The sequence below is a fragment of the Ammospiza caudacuta genome, chromosome 1 (genome assembly GCF_027887145.1).
Source record: "Ammospiza caudacuta isolate bAmmCau1 chromosome 1, bAmmCau1.pri, whole genome shotgun sequence".
In the NCBI taxonomy this organism is placed as follows: domain Eukaryota; kingdom Metazoa; phylum Chordata; class Aves; order Passeriformes; family Passerellidae; genus Ammospiza; species Ammospiza caudacuta.
In genome coordinates, this window is record NC_080593.1 from 121,487,801 (window position 1) to 121,509,029 (window position 21,229).

Genomic DNA, 21,229 nt, shown 5'->3' on the forward strand with positions numbered 1-21,229 from the left:
AGATTATTTTTTAAATGCTAATCTGTAGTCCTACATAAAGATCAAAAAAAAATTAGGGGAAGCTAAATATTTCAACATGATCAAAACCAAATAATTTTCTCTACATAAAAACCCCTAAATCACTATATCTCTATAATCAAGATTAAATTGTATCATAATTTTTCAGAGCAAGACCATCAGAACATTTTTATCAGTGTTATTAAAAGGTGTAGTTTAAAAACCATGTGTAGCTTTAAAAAATCACTCTAACAAAAGAGTCTCCTATTACAAATGGTAATATCATAGCTACATTTGTCTTTCTTTTTAAGATATAAATTGTCATTGTGATTTACAGCTCCATTTGCAGCTCATTCCCAGTTCCAATAAGATATGTTAATAAAATATAGAAGTATTACTAACTTGCAGTGTTGGCATTTCCAACAGAAAACTATTTATATCACAGGGATCTTTCCAAGATTATTTCAAAACACCATATATGGCTGACTTACAAAATCTGAAAAATTTTCTAATCAGCCAAAGTCACTTTCACTAATTAGGTAATTTAATTATTCAGCTGACATATTTTAGAGAAAAATGCCAATATCCTTTCATTTAGTCTGCAATTTTTTTTAAAAAATGATTATTCATTCTGGCTTTTTCTTTCTTCTGTGAGTAGAATTAGACATGACAGCTTTGTTTCTCAACTACCTAGATTAACAGATTATGAAGCATATTTTTATTCTTCAACAGTAAAAGATGCTTTCACAGACATAAGAAATGCAGTGGCTAGAGGCTACGTAGAAATGACTTTCTGCCAACTTTAGACACACTCATGGCAGTAACTTTTTTAACAAAATAGTTAACTCTATTATATTCCTAGGGACATGGCAGATTCTCTTTAACTGTGAGTGCTTTGTTTTAAGCTATATGGTTTTATATAAATAGAGCTTTGGATAGGGATAACACTGTAATGAAATCTGATTGAACACAGATGTCAGAGTAAATGAACATAACAGTCCTTTCTGGCCCAATAAAGCATGAAATTATCCCACCAATTCTCTTTCATCTCTAACACAGTAGATTTTGCAGACCTCATCCTTGGCAAAGAAGGATGCCAAAAGACAAGAAGCCTCTTTACCTTCCTTTCCTGGCTGTGCTGCCTTGAGACACCTCCCAAGGCCTTACCCTGCCAAGAAAGGGCCAGAGCTGGCCTCTGCACTTTGCCATTTCCCAGATGCATCAGCTGAGCATTCAGCAGAGATTGTCCCAGCAGGGGTGGTGGCCTCAGCAGTGGCTGCAGCAGCCAGGGAACCTCGAGGTGTCCTGAGCCACCCCTGGGCATCCCTGTCTGCCACGGTGACTCTGGGAGCACCAAAGAGCAAGGACACCCCAGAGAAACTGCCCTGGAGCTGCGACTGGACACACAGACACTGCTCAGGCAGGCTCAGGAAATAACACATAAAGCACCAATGAAAATCAAACTTATTACCTGATGCAGATTTTGCTCACTCAAGCAGCTCAGGGACCTTTTCTTTCTAAGTATCTTTGTCCATTTGCATCCATTCTCATAGGGAACATGTTTTCAGTTATTTATACTAAGGAGATTTAATTGGAAGATTACACTTATGCACACAATCTGCAAACTATCACAGCTTTCAATCAATTTATCACAAAAAAGGCAATTTGTTGAAACTCTAATCTTATGTTTGCAAAGAAAATTCAATTTGAGCCCTGAATCCCACAGAAATTCACTGAAAGTCAGGTCCCTTGACTTCCTCAGTCTCCTTGGGAAATTTTAACCTCAGTTATTAAATTATTCTGACAGAGAGAGAGAGAGAGAGATTGACAGGGAGGTCCTCAAGGAACAATACTGGAGTTGCTTGGAATAACCATGATTGCAAGTGTTACCAGTGGTCTCTGCTGCTGTCAGAGCTTTTCCAAGTCTAATGAAAATTGATCTGGCATCTTCCCACTCTCTGGGAGTTTTCTACAACATGTGACAGAAGAGACATGTCTTCACACACTGTTGGATCCTTAACTACATGTTCAGATTCATACTGACGAATTTGCCAACATAACATAAGTGGAAACCTACAGCTCATAGACAAAAAATAAAAATGTCCATCACTAAAAACTGAAACACCTAGTACTCCACCAAAGAGCATATATAAAGCATGTACTACATTTCTATACTGCATGCTATACCTGACTGCAATTGTTATCCAATGTAGTGATCATTTTAAGAAACTATACTGTCATGAGATTAATTTATGACAGTGCAGACAGAGTTTCAACAGAGCACTTGCAAACTTTTATTAAACACATTCATCTGAAGGTGCAGTGCAAGCCTTCATTTGTCTCTTGTACAATGACTGGCTGTGAAATGTGAAAGTTAAAAGAATCAAATACAACACTAGCAAGAAGGCTTTCAAATTTTCAATCAGTTTAAATCATACTTGCTTCTAACAAACTGCAAATAAAAACACAATCCACAATAGAAAAATTGCCTCAAGAACAAACATTTCTCTATCATATTGCCTTGAACTAAAACTGTTGTATAAATTATTTATATATGCTAACAGAACATACTTGGATGCATATGATCCATATCCATACGCAGATAATTGATCTGACACATGCCTATCCCTAATCCACACTGCAAGTCTCTAATAAATTTTTAAAAACATCCCAAGTCTACTTCTGCCATTCATGTTGACACTATATTCAGACCACAATGGCTCAGACAAAACAAAACAAGTTTAAAAAGGCCTTTGCAGAACTTTTGAGAAACACAGACCTTCATCTCCTGTAACCTCTTACATAGGTGAAGTTCTTCAGCTGTTTTTATGAAGTCTATCATGGTACACAGCTCATACACAGAACACAGGACTCAAAACACTGAAAACAGGGCACAGTAAATTCAGCTTTGAGATCTCTCATGGCAATTTCTTTTTCCACCAAGCAGCTCACCTGCTGCATGCCCAAGGTCACCACATGTCACACCAGAGTAACATGTCCTTGCCTAGAGGCCAATTCTAACCCCCAAACTGTGTAAACCCTTCTCGAACACATCATGGCTGCTCCTTTTGTGCTCCCAAACACCATAGCTACTTTGCCCATCACTTTGTAAGTGTTTTGTGGAGATTTTCTGAGCCAGAGACATGCTTACAGAACCAAGGCTCTTGCTGGTTCGAGCGCATTTAAATCACCATCTGGTAATCATAAAATAAACCACTCAGCCAAATGTTTCTTTCAGAACACACAAATGATAGTAACACAGCATTATGCTTTTCAAACACTAAAACTGTTGGGAAAAGATCAGCAACTGAAAGATCCAAACAGTGCAGTGACAACAGCAGCAGAGATGCAGCAGCAGAATCAGACACTTGTTCCTAGTGAACACAGCTGAACAGCCAAACTAAAATGTTACTTCTCACTTTCATACCTGTGAAACTGTGTGGGTAACTCTAACAGCAAGCATCTCCTTGTCCAGTGGAGGAACAACCCAGAGGTACTACCCCAGTGTTTTCCCTTCAGGATATTTAGCACATAGCTGATGGACACTGCCTTTGCTAGCCATTTTTTGTGAATACGTCCATTGATTTCTGTTGTACCTTTACAAATGTCCATAGAGAAAATATTTTGACAGAGTAGTTTTGTTTGTTTCCATAAAATCACAGAAAATATGTAATGTTTCAATTATAGAACTGACTTAGAAGATGTACTAAAAAAACCTGGCATAGTTTTAAAAGAAAAGTAAAAAGCTTAGATCACACCATGTTCTCCTTGACTTGACACTGTGGAAAAACCCCACAGAAAGCAATGAAATGTCTTCAGAGTGCCACAGGAAGAAACAAAATTAGAAAACAGCCTTCTCCTCCTTATTGCCCAGTTTCAGAAATATCCTGAAGACTCTCAGATGGAAAATAGGAGCACTGATTAGTGGAATAGTAATTAGCTATTTAGCACTTAGCTTTTCAGTAAGCTCACCTGAGTCATACGTTTTATGTGCTATGTTTACAGCTACCACTTTATTCTACTCAAAAGAAAAGAAAAAATAGGCAGCTTTCACTTCTGTAGAGATCTTCTAGGAAAAAAAAAAAAAAACATTTGCAACGATTCTAAATTATTTTAGCTATTACTATTGACTGGTTTGTCTAATTTCCTTTCCAAAGTCCTCCACTGGCATGGCACCACCACACAGCTTCCCAGAGGTCCTCAGGTCAAGGACTTCATCACTCAAATAATACAACTTGAAGTATCTGTGGCCAGGGAGGAGGTAAAGGAAGGCCAAACAATCAAGTCTTAATCTTAAAAGATTGGAGCTACTCCCCCTCCTGCATTTATAATAAATGAAATAAAACCAAGCTAAAAACACACACACAGGCAGCCCTGTGACAGTGGAGATACTGATCTTTGCAGAGACTCATCAGCTTTACTTCTGAGGGGAAGGAAAAGCCAGGCTTGAAAACAAGCCCTTCCCCACTGGGGCTCAACACTGGTTTCCCTTAGCACTGATATGTGGTGGTATCCTGCCTTGTGGCTTCACAGAGCTTCTTCAGCTAACATTTCTGCAGGATCACCTTCATTCTATTTCTAAAAAATAGAACGCATTATTCTGTCTTCCTATTCTATCCATCTCTAAATGAAAATTCTTTGACCTTTCATTGTAAGAATAATGTATTTGGAATCAGAATAAATACCTTATTGGATTGTAACATCCATCTCCCTATGTGCTACTCAGTGAAAGAAGAGCACTTAATCTCAAAGGTTATTCTACGCTATTTTTTTTAGATCAGATTCATCATCCAAAAACAGATTACAAACACTTTAGCATGAATATAAGTTCTCCTGGTTTTAGGAAAAGAAAATGAAATGTTTGAGGCAAGGGAGAACAAGGTACATTTGGCAGCACCCTGGGGAGATGTCTGCTTGTCTGTTCAAAATGCAGGGAGAGAAACTCCTACTGCAAAGGAAAGAAAGGCAGCATGTCTATTATCAGGGGAGACCAATCCCTATTATATTTTCTTCATTTATCACTTTATCATTCATTTTCAATACTTTACACTGTGTAAGACCAAATGGCTTTTATATTTGGCTTCTATTCTACACAAGCACCATGTTTATGAATAATGTATTACAATTCCTTACAACAAAACCCTGAAAATTTGTATTTACAAGTGTGTAAGAAGATTATCAATGCATAACGTAACTGTTAGCTACAGCATGGGAGTTTCAAACAGTCGCAATAATAGAGAGGAAAAAACCTCTGAAGAAAATATTCCACTGAAAAATGTGCAATGAGGAAGTCATCGTTCCAAATATGACATTGAAGAAAAAGCCTCTCTTCCAAAATACTAAAAATACATGAGCTATTCAGCTAAACACCTCTGTGACACCTTTCAAGAAAGTGTCTGACTAAAGGAATGAAAGTTTCAGGCAGTTGTTAAAAACCCAGGTGTTTGTGGCAGCTGCCTTTCTGTGGCTCAGATGCTGGGTGGGATTTCAGCCCCGTGTGTGCTGCCTTGGGTGGTTCTGAGAGCCACCAGCTCCCCGGCTGCCGTGACTGTCCCGCTCCTTCCCAGGAAAGCCGCGCACACAGACGAGCTGCAGACCTGGCACGAACCTGCCCTGGCAGCCGTGCCACAGCAGCTGGAGGTGGGCTCGGTGCCACCCACAAAATCCTCAAAGCCAGCACCAGGGAAGGGCAGCAGCAGGCACCCACAGCACAGGGAGTGGAGCAGTGCGGTCAGAGACCCCCTCCAGGCAGCACATCACACCAAAACACATCTGCTGCTGATGAAAGCTAAGGGACAGCCCTCAGGGAAAACAGCATCCAGATCCAATTCAAGTTAACGCTAAACTAGCACTGCAATGCTCAGCTAAGGCTGGACTCAATGATCTTGAAGGTCTTTCTTTTCCAATCGAGATGATTCCATGATTCTATGTACCATGTAAGCTATTACCTCAGCAGTAACAATGTTCAGCTGGAGAGTCCCAGAAGACTAAGAAGACAAAAAGCTACGCACTTAAAATCCATCAAAATGGGAAAATCCAAGCATTCCTGTTCTGCTTTCTTCTTGTAACATAAATAATTATCAAAGGCTGTGACCCTCATCCATTACTTTTCATTTATTCCTTGGAGGTAGCATACATTAATTACCTTGTTATGCAAGTCTTGGGTGATACGATAATGTGCAATAAGAATACTTTAATTGCACAAAAACTGTACTAACAGGCAATTAGTGTGATAAAACACTGTATTAACTGCAATGTTATATGGAAGTTTGCTCCCAAAATGGAATAATAAAGCTGTTTCTACACATAACCATTAACGGAAGGGGTGACACAGGGATATTTAAACACAGGCAACATCTAACCAAAACTAAAGTTTGTAGATTACAACTCAAACTGGATTATGTTGGTGCTCCTGCACAAAGAATAAATCATCATAGAGATCATCCTTTTATTAACATACACTGCTGAAACTCATTAGGGAAACGTTTATAAATATAAAAAACACGTAAGCCTGAAGCCACAGAGCTGGTATTCTCATGAGGAGCGAATGGAAAAAGCAATCCTCTCCAGCATACCGGAGTCTAGGCATGTCTTGAAATGAGGTACTAGAATAAAACAGAAGCAAGAGTTACACAGAGAGTGACCTTCAACCAAATGGGATTTTACTTGTATTTTCCACCTATGATTGAATGGAAGTTAAAATGAATAAAAATTGAGAATTAAATAGCAAATTGCATCTCAAAATGAAAAGCTATGCAAATAAGTATACACTGGTGGCTAAACCCTTTTCCATCAGAAGTAGTTTTGCCATGAAACTCAGATTAATAAAAATGATACCTGCCCAAAACTGTTTTCACAATGGAAAAAAAAAAAAGGTTTATTTCTCCCTAATTGGTTTGGTGACTTGAAAACTGTTTAACAGATGACATGTCTTTCCCATTATTTCAGATTAGTTAAAACAAATGTAGTACAAAAATCCCAAAAGGCCTTGTTATCTGTTTAAAAATGAAAAAGCTTTACAGATCAGACCCTGCTCCCACTCAGTATCAGGTGTACCTCATTCCCTTCAGGGGGAATGTGTCACAGTTAGTCATGATTTATTAACTTTTCTGGAAAGCTTTACTAAATCTAATGTTCATTAGACAGCAGGTTTGAGAAGCACAAGAGCAAGGCAGCAGTAAGCTGCTGGTCCTTGTAAGCACAAAGGCATTAGTATTAATTAAACGCCTCCAGACCTCCCTTCCTGCTCTGACTGCGCTTGCTGTCGAGCTAATTGCTCCTCTCCTCCAGCACAACTTATCGTGTCTGCCCTGCTGCAGAGCAGCCAACTTCATGTCTTCTAAATGGGATGAACAGCCTGCAGACAGTAACTCTGATTGCTTCAGATCTTTTCAGGGCTCCTTGTAAGACAATGGAAATGTTTTATGCAGACAAAATGATCTTCAAATTTTTCTTCATCTGAAGTTTTCGCATTAGGAAATGAGTTGAATTATAAAACTCAAAATCTCTGTGGCCTTTTTAAAGCAAGAGCATCAATTAGATGAATAGGAAAGTCTTGATAGCAGCTGACATCACTATTGTAAAACATAACATTTGCAGGACTTAAAAGAACTTAGAGAAGTACTAAAGAATCTAGGAGATATGAATAACAATTATGTTCATAAAAAAAATCTCGGAACTGATGGTACTGACTTGTGCTCTATTATTACTTACTTGACAATCCTACATAAGAGGATTACTGTCTATTTTGGCACAATGTATAACAAGAGTACACAGCACATCACCAAGGGGTTATATCACACCCACACATACTCTTCATGTCAATTCTCCTATATCAGAAAGCCACCAGCTGTCAGTTCCCTGAGCTCCACACCATTTTGTTACTCAAGAAAATTAGGGGAAAAAAAGAAGTCTTTTTAACAGGAGTGCAACACAGACTAAATTAGAGCAGAATTCTTGTATAGTTCTTTGGCCCTCTGCATATAAAAATAACCATGCTGCTCCTCACACTCTATCCTGATTCAACAGAAAAGCAGCAGGCAGCAGTCCTAAGAGCACCCAGTATCTCTCTGACACAATCACAAGTGTTACATCAACCCTTCTTTTCTAATGCTATGCTACTAATTCTCTCAATATCTTCAAAAACACCATGAAAACTGTGTGAAATCCAGCACTAGAAGAGTTGCTTAGCCCTGCAGTTGTATTGTGGAGAGATCCTAATGCTCAGACCACAAAATAATTAATCTGAGCATCCTATTAAGCTAGAAAAGGGAAATGTACTACATTCCTGATATACTGCACTATTTTTTCCTGTCAGGCACAATCCAAACCAAAAGCAGCTGGCTCACAGTGTAGGATGCCCACCTGCTAATATAAACCTTATGGCTATCAAACTCCTCTACCACAAGCACTCATCAGTCCTCTCACTGTCTCTACCAGTTACATCTACTCCTCCTAGAGGAACATGGTCAACTTTGGCCAGCAGTTAGTAAAGATTTCAGTATGCCAACTGAAGGCATAGAGAAGTCATTTCTCACATATCCTGAAACTGCAACACATGATAGATCCTCTCCTCAGTCTCTGTAATACTCAAGGTATTTATAAACACACAATATAAATCTGAGAATAAAAACATAGTTTTCTTGAAAGCGTGACACTGCACAGACACATGGTAAGCTCTTCTTTCAGTAGGATTTAAATTTGGAATGTGGGGATGTAGGGGATGATGAAGAGGGGAATAAGCATGAAAGGAAGTTAATTATAGATCTATCTGATGATACAGACACTCTCTCACCTTAGCCAAATACTTAAAATTTATTATTAGGTATAGAAAGGAGTAATAGCTGCTCTAATGACAGTGTAGGAACTCTTAAAATTATGTTAGTTCATACATTGCTCCATTTTTCTAGAATTAATTGAATCTCTTATACTCATAGAAGATGAGAAGGCATATATATACCCAAGGCTTCTGACTCACCAGGCTTACAAGCTGTTTTCAAGTTCTTTCCCATTAGCTGGCCTGGCCAATATTAGTCCATCAGTTTTACCTCATTTCTCATAGAAGGCTGATCTTCTTTTAATTATCACAAATGCATGGGGGCAGTAGACTTAACCACTCTTTTTATTTTGCTTTCCAAGGCCACATGCATCCCTATTGTTGTCTGTGTCCTTGCTTCTGAGTGTCCAAAGCTAGTGCAATTAACCACAAACTCAGTAAGAACAATAAATGACCCCATCTAAGCAAAAATCAATTGCTAACAAACACCAAGACAAGAAGCAAAAGCTTATGAGGAGAACTTCTCCACAGGCTGAGTCACAGAGGTACTCCTAAATGCAGAGGACACTCTGAGTAGTGCTCATCTTCCTCCTCCCAGAGGTTCTGGGGAAGCCATGGATAGGAGTAAACACATGGATACTTTTGCCTACTTGGCTTCTGCAAGCAAAGAAATTCACACCAGCCAGCTCTATCTCACCATCATAATCACAATATCATTAAACCGTTCAGTCACTGAGGTCAATGACTGTACATAACTTCTGTGTATCAAAATAGTGCAACAGCTACTTAGGAACTATAATTTAGAATGCAGCTCTTCATTCAAGCATCAACTCAGTCCTCGGCTATGCTTTTGAAAAATTATTTACAGCATGGCATTTTATTATGACAATATAGTGCTGAGTTCAGTCTTTTTACTCTCATTGTGTAACAGGACCAATATTCCTCCAGTAACACAATGCAGGTGTGGCAACAAACTAAGTTACCTGTTTCAGATAACCCCAAAATCCCACTTCTTTCCCTAGGTCATGCTATTAGCAGAAGAAACAGTTTTTTAGAATTCTTATTTTAGGCCAATTATATAACTTACCAGATAAATGCCTACATTGATGTGCATCAGCACTACTATACTGCAGACTCAAAAAGCTCATGTGCTATTTTCTCCTGCGATTATAAAAATTCCCTAGGGACACCTTCACTATTTCTGTCACTAGACAGCTGTATTAAATCAAGTTGATATATACTGCCCATCATATTTACAACAATTACAGACTCTATTATTATGTAACAAATTTTTTACATTTTTTAAAACAGGAGGATTATTACTGAAGCTATTCGCATCCTAGAAGGTTACACTCATCATTAAATCTTTTTCCCTCACTGGGATGAATTAACAGGCAGAAAACATAAATTTAGATTAAAAACTCACAAAATGAAAGAGCATTTTGCTACTACTTTTTAAACTCCAGCTACTGAAATGGCAGGTACCAATGAATGGCATGGAGAGGCACTTCGGGCAGAAGTGGAAAATGCTGTTCTGTGAGGAAGAAAAGCATGGCAGAAGCAAAGCTTCCCTGCATTCTCTGCATTGCCAAAACTCCCCAGCCTTGTCAGGGACTTTCCTGCACTCCACAGACACTTAGAGCAGCATCTTCAGCCTTTCCTATGGGCTCCAGCTGCTGTCCCTAGCAGGTGCCTCCTGACCAGTCCATTCTGGCTTGCAACACACGAGAGAGGCGCTGACACCCCATGCTGCTGACACTTGACCTCCCCTTCTCCTTCACTTTTCCTGGGGCTTTGTCAGCTGCAAATTCCCACCTAACCAGCATACACAGGTTATTCTGCTATGAATTTCACATGGATTTAACCTCTGAGCATATGAGCTGATTCCTTTGGAACCTTTGATGGAAAAGGTAGTGTTTTCAGTTGTTATACAAAGCAAAATCTACTGAGTTAACAGCTAAACTGAATACAGTAATTTCTCTTCAAGTACAGGGAAAGCTTAACACACAGCAATGTCAGGTAACATCTTCCAGAATATTTCCTTTAGATATTTGTAGATGCACGTGAGGATTGCTTGACACATTCTGTTTAAGTCATCACAGGTTAGCAGCAACCACAGCAGAGCTCACAGCTATTTCCCTGTCTACTTTGGATTATCTACAAAAATGCATTACTTGAAATTACTTCTGGGGAGGTCAGGTATTCAGATTTTAATCTTATCAGAGAATGAAAAAAGGAGAACAAGGAACCAAGGTGTGACTGAAAGCACTTCAGAAGCACACCAGCACCTTTCAGTGCCTACATAACACCTGAAGTCAACAGCTGTGAAGAAACCCAGGACAAACAGTGGAGTAAATCACAAGGTAGCAGAAGATATACTCAGCTAATATGTGCATTAGCTGAAATATTTTGACTCTAGAGGATAGCCTAATACAGAAAGAAAATGGCATTATCACAGGGGAACCCTGCCAGGATTTAATTTTTGTCACTTCAAAGAAGTCGACTGAAACAGGTAAATATGGAAAGGTGCCACTAATTTAGAAAAGCTTGCTAAACTCAAAAAACTGAAGAGTTGGTAGCTGATTTCAGAGCAGCTGGATTTTAAGAAAATCACTGCTGAGACACTCTTGAGGATTTCATTCTAATCCAGTAAACATCAAAGATAAAAGGTGCAGAGGGCAACCACCAGATTGAGGTCCTACTGTGCATGGGGCAATGTAAGCAAAGTGTTAATCTCAATATAAGCAAGGAAATAAGTGGAAGCACTAAAAAAATATCCTGGCAGGTTGATGAAAAGGAAGCAAGCTGCTAAAAAGAACCTTGTACTAAAACTTGAGAAAATAATCAAAGATGAACAGCACAGGAGCATACAATTAGTGGACATGCAGTACTGCTTCACAAGCACTTCATGTGACACAATTCATCTACCTGCTTGTTCAAATTACAAGGAAAAATAAACCTGGTTTTTTTTTTTTCCTGACTGGATCTCCTTCAAACTCACCACTAAATGTAATTCATACCAGAGCATGATGTTTTTCACTGGTATAAATTTGTCTTTGCTGCCAAGTAAACTGTTTACTTACATGAGAGTTAATATTTTCTGATTAGATTATCGGGTCTAATGGCATCATAAAATAACACTCGAATTTCTGTGTCTGCACTTCCAGATTTCTCAGGTAAGAACAAATTCCTTGTGGCAAAAAAGAGCAGTGAAAGCCCCAGGTTCCTTAGCTCTCTTGTTAATGCTGGCAGTGTCTAAATTTCTGGCCTTGTGACAGCACAACAGATGCCCAAACTGTTCAGCAGCAGAGCAGGACAGAGCCCATACATCTCCACACTGCTGAGCAGGGATATATTTGTTCCTATCACAGGAAACGTCCTATTTTTTTCTGGGCACTTGAAAAGAGTTGGAGTATAGATTTGGCTGACTCAGGTGAAATCAACCTGCATGTGCACTGCAGAGCTGTCTCTGTCACGAATTTGCTAGCTCCAGCCCATGTGCCCAGATTGTCCAACTGAGCTGAGGTGAAAGGACCACGGTGCCTGAATAAAAGCATGGACACCAGCAATCAGAAAGCCAACAGTCTGCTCCCTCTTCCAACTGTGCCATTTCAGAGCTTTCCCATTACAGCCCTAGTAAGTCCCAGCATCCCTGTAGCTGCTGAGGGGGTTGCAGAGACACCCTTGGACTTGGGAGCTGAAATTCTGACAGCTCTGGTGACAATTCACAGGAAGACAGGTGACCAACTTGTCCTGCCCTCAGAGTTCATGTGGCACTGCCCCATCCATCAGCAGCCAAGTCAGAGCTAGTGCTTACTCTGACCTTTCAGTCAAGAGTGGGAAAAGCTGCCAGAGGGAACAAGCTGAAATATGTGCCATTTTTGCATGGTGGCTTCTCAACTGTTTTCAAAATAAATAGGAAAGGCATGTAAATACAACAAAAAAGGAAAAGTGAGCTCATTCTTCACAAGAAACAAGGGTTTTTAAAGTGCTATCAGGGTAAAACAGACTTCATAGGATTAAAAAAAAAAAAGTATGAAAGTTTAATATGATTTAGTTAGTTTTCTGTTCTTTTAAAAACTATGGATAAATTCCATTAATCTACTTAAAAAACCTGAATTTTTAGCTGCTGGCCTTCAGGATGAAAGAGAAGCTGAGACTCATTTATAAAATTGCCTGTATTTCCTGCACAACCAAGACAGAAACCCATGTGTCTCAGAATGACAGTACAGTGAAATCCAGCCTCCTCTCTTTTGACTGCATAAGCACTTTCACAGCAATTAAGTCCTCCCAGGTGAGGCAGCCACTGAATGAGAATTCAGGGAAAATGGATGAAACACAAAGCATCTCTAATCCACCTGCAACAGGAGTAGTTACAGTGACCTTTTAGAAAACAGCCAGGGTATCCAGCAGGCAGCTAGAGTTTCCAGCCCCCAGGTAATCAGACACTGGATCCCAAGCCTTCAGTTCCTGGCAAAAGCCACAAACAAGCTGTTACTTAAAGGCCACTTTCATGTCTAGGTTTCCCAGCTGCTCCGGGACCACGGCAGGTGGAGACACTTGTCTGCACAAACCAGCCTGCAGCAGAGCTTGACAGAGAAGAGAGCTGCTCTCCAAGAAAACACTGTTCCCAAGCTCAAGAGGGTGAAAAGGGCACTGTCAACCTCAGAAACAAAATGCTAACCATTCTGACAAATGCTAAGCAAGGGAAACAAGTGGGCCTGGGAATTCAGTGAGTTTCAGAACCCTGGATCCAACCCAGTTTTTATCCTTTAATACAAAGAGAAAGAGAATCAGGGAAGCATGTGCCTAAGTCTCTTCTTGCTCCTAAGAAGGACAAAGTGCATTTTGCCAGTCACTGGAAGTGATGCTTTGTCAATACAGCTGCTTGTGAACAATGCCATAGCTCATGGCAAGGACACAACTGGAGAGATACAGAAAGCATCCCTAAGGGACATGACACTGGCAGAGCAAGTGAAGATGTATCACTCACGACATTAAATCCTGCAGGCAGAAAACTTCAGAGCTACCCCCACTCTTTTACTGAACTCACTGTTATGTACACATTGCTTAAAATGACAAAAAACCAGCTTCACTAAATGCTTAAGAAAATGGTATCTAGGATTACAGTATGAAAAAGAGATATCAGTCCACCTATGGAATAGGAAACTAAAGTGAAGAAGAAAAGTAAAATCTTTCTATTTCCTCAGTTAAAGGAAAGGACAATAAAACTGCACAGTGCTACTGTAAGCAATTATTGGGAACTGTGCCAGCTGCCTGATCAGCATTTTAACAAAAAAAGGGATGCTAGAGTGCCAGAGAAGCACAATACTGCACCCTCTGAGTGTAAAATCACCTGTGGGAGAAAACAGTGTAATCCATACACACAAAGGGCTGCAGTCACTTCACCTGCATTCCAAGATGCTCTCTACCCCCAACTAAGAGCACAGCAAGCTCAGCCTTCTGCTAGTGCTGCCCAGCTGAGTGTGCAAACAAAACAAGTGAATGTTTCACATACAACCTCATGGAATCACAGGATACACTGAGCTGGAAGGGACCCACAAGGGTCATCAAGTCCAACTCATAGTCCTGCACAGAACCAACCCCAAGAGTCACACCATGTGCCCTAGAGCACTGTCCAAACACTTCTTGAACTCTGTCAGGCTGGGGCTGTGACCACTTCCCTGGAGAGCCTGTTCCAGTGCCCAAACACCCTCTAGGGGAAGAACCTCTTTTTTGATATCCAACCTAAGTTCTCCTGACACAGTATTGGGCCATTCCCTCGGGCCCTGTCACTGGTCACCATAGAGGAGAGGTCAGTGCCTGCCTCTCCTCCTCCCCTCTCAAGGAAGTGTAGACTGCAATGATGTCTCCCCTCAGCCTCCTCTTCTCCAGGCTTAACAGACCAAGTGACCTCAGCCACTTCTCATACAGCTTCCCCTTAAGGCCCTTCACCACCTTCATTGCCCTCCTTTGGATGCTCTCCAATGGTTTAATGTCTTTTTTATATCATGGTACCCAGCACTGCACACAGTGTTCAAGGTGAGGCTGCCCCAGTGCAGAGCAGGACAATCCCTCCCTTGCCTGATGCACGCCAGGTTTGCACAAAAACAGACTGCTGAGTCTTAGTGCTTGCCTCTGCATAAAACAAGATGTGGCCTTCTCTCAGATAAAGTAAAATCATGTATTTGAGAAATGAGCTCTGCACACTTCCTCTTTACAAGGAAAATAGAGCAAGCAATAAAAAATACTGGTGAACACGCCCTTTTGCCTCAATTTTTGATTCAAAAAATCTTCCTTCTCACAGGCATGCTGTAAAAAGAAATACACTATTTCTGTAGGGTTTACCAGCTATAGGGATCAATGCTGAGAAAACCCTGTAGGAAACTAGCCTTTTTCAGACATCAGGAAGCATATTCCAAAAGCAAATCAAAAGTGGTCATAAGCTGACTGGTGAGAATAAAATTAAATGCTGGTCAGCTGTTTCCCTACTTCTACATGGTCCCTTTTGCTCAGCTAGAAAGTTGATACTGTCTCAGAAAACCTCAATGACCTTGTAGCACCCACATAAAGGATCTGATGGCTCCAGTGGGTTCCAGTTCCCGTCTCCCAGAGACATCCATAACCCCAGAAGCAGCCAGACCAAAATGGATCAAAGTGGCACAAAAGTCCAGTGCTTCCTGTGGCAATACCCAAGCACTGTCACGTTACAGAGATCTAGCTTGTCTGGCAGCTGGGCTATGCCCTGGGACCCAGCAGGCAGGGGTGGTGGGTTTCTGATGGGAAGCTACACCTCCTGCCCTCTCCTTTCAAGTGGGATATGGGTATAGAGGTAGATTTAACTACAAGTATAATAAATACAATCATCATACATCCACATATAAAGACTTAGGGGAAGCCTGTAGCAAAGACATGAAGGGTAAGTACACAGAACAGCTACCTGTAAAAAAACCACTGATAAGGAGGTATTCTCCAGACAAAATACAGTCGCAGTGAAATGGTTTACCTAATACTAGAAACAGCAACCCACACAAGCAATCCTCATGAAAACAAAGCAGAATTGCAAAATATTTTTGAAATTTGTCTAAATATTTATTTTTTTTCCAGGCTATGATATGACTTTACTTCCCTGGCTTTCAGCCATTATCTGTACCAAGCCCATTTGCACAGGTTCTTCCAATTTTTCAGCCTTTATCTTTGCATTTTGTAATTACAGTTTGTTCCAAAACCTAGGGACAGTCTGCATGAAATTAAACTGAGACACTTTTCTCATATCATATCCTAACCAGCCTACAGTATTCTGTAAACTGAAATAAAACATCCTTAGCAAAATGACCAATTTGTTCACTAGTCATTTTGGGAAGGTACTGCTAAAAGCCATTCCTAAATGCTAGAATATTTTCATTCATGCAATATCTCTGTAAAACCTGATACTGCCTCCCTATGTGTGAATTTTAAGGGTAAATTATTTTTTTATAACAATATCCACTTGAAAAAGAAGAAAAATATTTAAAAGTTTTCAGCCACTATTAAAACTTCTAAGTGCCACACTTAATTTTAAAGAACTGCTTTTTAAAATCCTGATATAATACAAGGTAAACTCAGATTCAAGACAAACTGTTGGATCCCTACAAAAAAACCCCACAATGTTTAGAAAAATCACAGTGTTTTAAGTGCTAGAATTTGACAAGTAGCAGAAACACTATCAAGAGTGCAAAACAAGACTCAGGAAGTACAATTCAACTTCAAATTGAATTGCAATTAATTTAATTGGATAAATACTTAGAAGAAGAACCTGCACACATCAGGCAGCTGACAACAGACACATCACAGTACAGCTGAGCACAGAAGGGAGAGACTTTGGACAAGATAAAGACCACTTAGTACTGCCCAGTTTTTACACAGTGTGCAACTTCCCTTTTGGATTATCTGTGATTAAGGGAACCAGTTCTTACATTTCCTAGGCACCTGTTACAATCATGACTTGTTTTCAAGCCTGATGTCACACATTTCTCAAAGTCAGCATCAGGGCATCAAAGTATCGTCAAGTTCAAGGGGTGGGAGAAACCGGAGGTGACACTGCTTCACAAGGAAGAAACATCCCACACAGGAGCTCACACACTGCTGTGCGGGCAGCCCAAATACAATCCCTGCTTGGCACCTTGGTCCTACTGAAAACACATAGCACCTTGTCAACTGGCACTGTGCCATTCTGACAGATGGACTCGAGTGTAGGCAGCCAAGAGACTATGTATAAGCATCAAATATGTTTTTTGAGAGGAGGACTTCCAGCCAGGAATGTTAAAACAGCTGTCCACATGGAGCTTGCATGCCTACACTTAAGAGGATATGCTATTGCCACTCGAGCCCTGAGCTGGATTAACTTGGAAAATAAATAAGATAGCTTCCACAGCCACATAAGGTGAGTTTTTGCAGAATCAGGATTAGTGATACTCAAGGGGGGCTTTACTGACCTACTCTTAGTGGGCACACTTGCAGGGTCAAAAAGCTCATCAGTTCTGAAGCTCAGTGAACCTTTTATCAGATGCACACATATGTATTTATTTTCCTGGAAGAAAAACATAGAATGCAATACCAGCACGATTATGAACAAACATGTAAGTGACCTTCCATTTCATGTTAGAGGATACTTTTTTTATTAATTAGGCATCCTCACTCAAACACATATCTGTGTGACTGGGACCTGTTTCCCTGGGCTTTCATCTCTTTTTAAACCTCAACTGCCGTGAGTTACTCCAAGATTTTTTGTTAGCCATACCTCCACACAGACACACATTTTACATTTTGGCCATCACTTGCATAGTTTTCCCCAGTAACAGAATCACACCAGCTGGAGAAGCAGGCATTGCATAACACAATGTGAGGTGGCAAGCCTGCAGAGCCATGCCCAGGCCACTTCTATCCCAGCCCTGCACCTGGCTGAGCTGTCTGCTGCCCACAAATCCCTCTCCTCAAGGACATTCAGCACTCCAAACCATTGAGAAGATCCAACAAAAACATGTTTGCTCACATCAACTTGCCAAACAGTGTTCTTTTTCTTTCTCCCCCAAAAACTCAGATTTTACTCCTGCCCCTCAAAAAGTCACCGGCCTGTATCTGAAGTGAGGCAAATACTTAAACATTAACAACTTAAATGTTTCCTCAGAACTCCACACTATTTAAAAGAGATAATACCAAGATTTCCAACAGCAGACAACATTGCTTCTAGCCCTGAGCGGCTTCAAAGACTGAATGGAGGTGATAGTACATTTTATTAAATGAACACTTTGTGTTCATTTTAATTCTCCCTGTGGTCACAATCAAATCACAGGCATAAATTTTTCACATATACTGTAGCTGGGTGTACTCATCTTTGTTCTCCTGAATCACTAAAAATGAACTTTCACTCTACAAGGGTCCTCCCAGTATAGATCAAAGCTGCCTTCAGCGTCTGGCAGCCACAGGGTCACATGGAGTCTGCCCAGCTGCTGATGCCTTTTACCTTTGTTAACTTCGCTGCAATTAAAGTTACCTGAGTCATTTCATGAGTATTTCCTGTGCTAGAGGCGCATCAGTGGTAGGCATCATTTCTCCTGCCCAGTGAGGATTTCCCCCCATTGACCTTGCCTTCCCCTCTGCTGAAGAAAGATTTCCGCCTCTGTCACCGTTCACCTCTTTTACCCTTCATTCCTCACCTACAGCATTTCCTTTTCTTTCTTCGTTTTTGAGGACTGTGTGAGATCACCTACTTGCAAAAGTTCCAAACTACAATTTAGTAACCTCAGTAACGAGATGCCTTGTTTCTTCATGCTGCCAATAAAGTCAATGCTAGGTTAATCTTAATCTCCATACCACTTAACCTTTCTCAGACAGGAGAGGGAAAAAAACACTTTGTCAAATACTTCATCATGCAGATTAGCAATGCAGTGAATACCTCTCCCTCCTTCCAAAAACCTGCAGTGCCCCAGGCTTTTTCAAGACACTGCACATAGACTGTGCACGGCTTTAGATCGGTTCAGGGAACAGTAAAACTGCCAAAGAACAGGTCAAAAGGAATAAAAACACTGATCCAGATCACTACTTCTGTTCAGAAAAGTTACACACACACACTCTGCAAGTGTATAACTTCCATAAATGTGTGTTTTACATGCAATTATTATCTCCATGGCTATCATAAAGCCAAAGAAAACTGAACAGCAAATGGTAATGCTGAGTATCCAAAACCCCTTCACAGCTCTCTCAGCCCTCTTAGTGCCTCTCCTTATTTGAAAAGCATGTGAAGGGTACATGAGGTTCATTTCTTATAGAGGCAGCTAAGGGGCTAATGCAAAGTCAGCAAGCAGTTAATCTTCTTGCACATTACACAAACTATCAGGATCAAACTCCAGTAAAGTTTAGTACCCTGATATACCGGAGATACCCTTTATACCCTTTCTTCACACCATGGCACAACTATCAAGAAGACTTGTCTGTACCTGCTAAAAACATACGCCAGACTGGACACAACTCATTTCGTTGTGCTCCTTGAGCTGCCCTAACCAAACTCAAACCTGAAGGTTTTACACGCTGGTTTATCAGTGAGTTTTTAACTCTGAGATGCCAGATGATGTACCAATGACAGTAAAAATTCATTGCTAGTTCAGGCAAATGAATGCTGGAAAAGTAAAACAAAGCATGCGAAAACTCTCTCAAAGTGCTTATTGAGCATTAACATTATAGAGACTTTAGGCTAAAGGTACAGCAACCAGAATTTACAAATGCAAAGATTCTATGTTAGCAAAAAGAAACTTGAAGGGACAGGGCAAATTTTAACACTGCTTTCTGAAAAAGTCATCGGCTACTGCCAAGTGCTGAAACGCATTAGAGAAGACAACTTTCTCTGTTGTTCTATTACCCGTGCAGGAGGGTGTGAGTACAACTGCTTTTAGGCACACTGCATTAGCTTCACCCGTTACTGCTGTTCACCATGCCACAAAACATTTTAAAACAGGAGAGCATGGCAATTTTACTTCAAAAGGTCATCTGAAAAGGAAAACTTAGCACAGATGTTGTTGAGCAGGACCAAGGCAGAAGTACCTGTAACTGGCCCCTCAGAGACCTGGGGTTCAGCTAAGTGCCCAGGTACTTAAGTTGCCTTACCTAGGTAAAGCGAGGCGTTTTCTTTCTTGACATTGTCATCTAAGTAGGTTGGTCCCAAGGTATAGATGGGTGTCGAGCCCATGCCAATGAGGATTTGGGCACAAATGAATAAAGCTACATAGAGAGAGTGGTCGTTTCCACCGGCGTCCTTGACGCAGGCCGACGAGTCCCACTGCTCCTTGGCAGTGCCATTGCCGGCCACGCACAAGCCCTCGTTACTGACGGAGGAGTTCAGCTCCTGGATCTGGTACGGCGGGGAGATGAAGTGAGGTAAGGAGAAGAGCGCAGCGCCCAGGGCGATGAAAAGCCCCCCTACGGCCAGCCAGAGCGGCCTCCGCCCGCGACCCCCGAAGTAGCTGATGAAGACCACCACCACCAGGCTCCCGATGTCGAAGCAGCTGACCAGCAGCCCCGACTCCGAGCTCTTGAGGCTGTATCTCCGCTCGATGGTGGTGATGACGCTGCTCAAGTAGCCGGAGACCATGAGGGACTGGATGAAGGTCAGGAAGCACATGCACACCAGGAAGAAGCGCGAGTCCGCCAGCACTGCCCGCAGGCACGCTCTGCCCGGGGGGCCCGCCAGCAGCAGCGCCGGCGGCGGCGGCAGCAGCAGCGGGGGACGCAGGGATACCCCTCGGCCGGGCGCCGCCGGCTGGCTGCCCTCCGTCTTCCAGGGGAAGCTCTCGCTGCCGCTGGCGGCGGCGGGGAGCCCGCCGGCCTCGGCGACGGCGACGGCGGCGGCGCCCTGGCCCCGCTCGGCCTCGGGAGCGGGTCCCGCGGCGGGGCTCGGCCGGCCGTCGCCGCCGCCCCCCCCGGCCGCCAGGGGGGAGCCGAGCGCGGGCAGACTGCGGCACCGCGGCGCCTCCGCCCGGCCCCCCGCCGCCGCCGGCCGCTCCGCCCCGGGGAGCCGCTGCTCCGGGGTCCCCGCCGAGGCCATGCTGGGTCCGGCGGCGGCCTCACAGGAGCCCGGCCGGCTCCATCGCTGCCGTGCGTCGAGTCCGCTGAGGGGCCCGGCGAGAGCGCAGCATAGCGAGGAGGGGAGGAGGGAGGGGAGGGGGGTGGCCCTAGCCGCGGTCGCCGGCCGCCCCGCCGCACGTGTCAGCCAAACTCCTTTGTGGCTCCATCCGCCCTCAGTCTCGCTCGAGGGGCCGCCCGCCCGCCCGGGCGCCCGCGCTACCGGCGGCTCCCGCTCCCCGTCGCCGCATGCCCGCGGCGCCGCGCTCAGCAGCCGCCGGCCGGGGCCCCGCGGACAGCCTGCCCGCTGCGGGGCAGCGCCGCCCGCTCCGCCGCCCGCATCCTCCTCTCTCCTCGCCGCCG

The 21,229-nt window shown here is 42.4% G+C and overlaps 1 protein-coding gene across 1 annotated transcript in view; it reads right to left on the bottom strand.

The window, feature by feature from the left end:
- SLCO5A1 (solute carrier organic anion transporter family member 5A1) overlaps positions 1-20,849 on the bottom strand; it is a 72,470-nt gene extending 51,621 nt beyond the window's left edge. Inside the window, exon 1 of the mRNA XM_058805157.1 lies at positions 19,913-20,849. Within this exon, the coding sequence (XP_058661140.1) occupies positions 19,913-20,849 (937 nt within the window). The remainder of the gene's footprint in view (positions 1-19,912) is intronic.
- Positions 20,850-21,229: the final 380 nt, after the last annotated feature.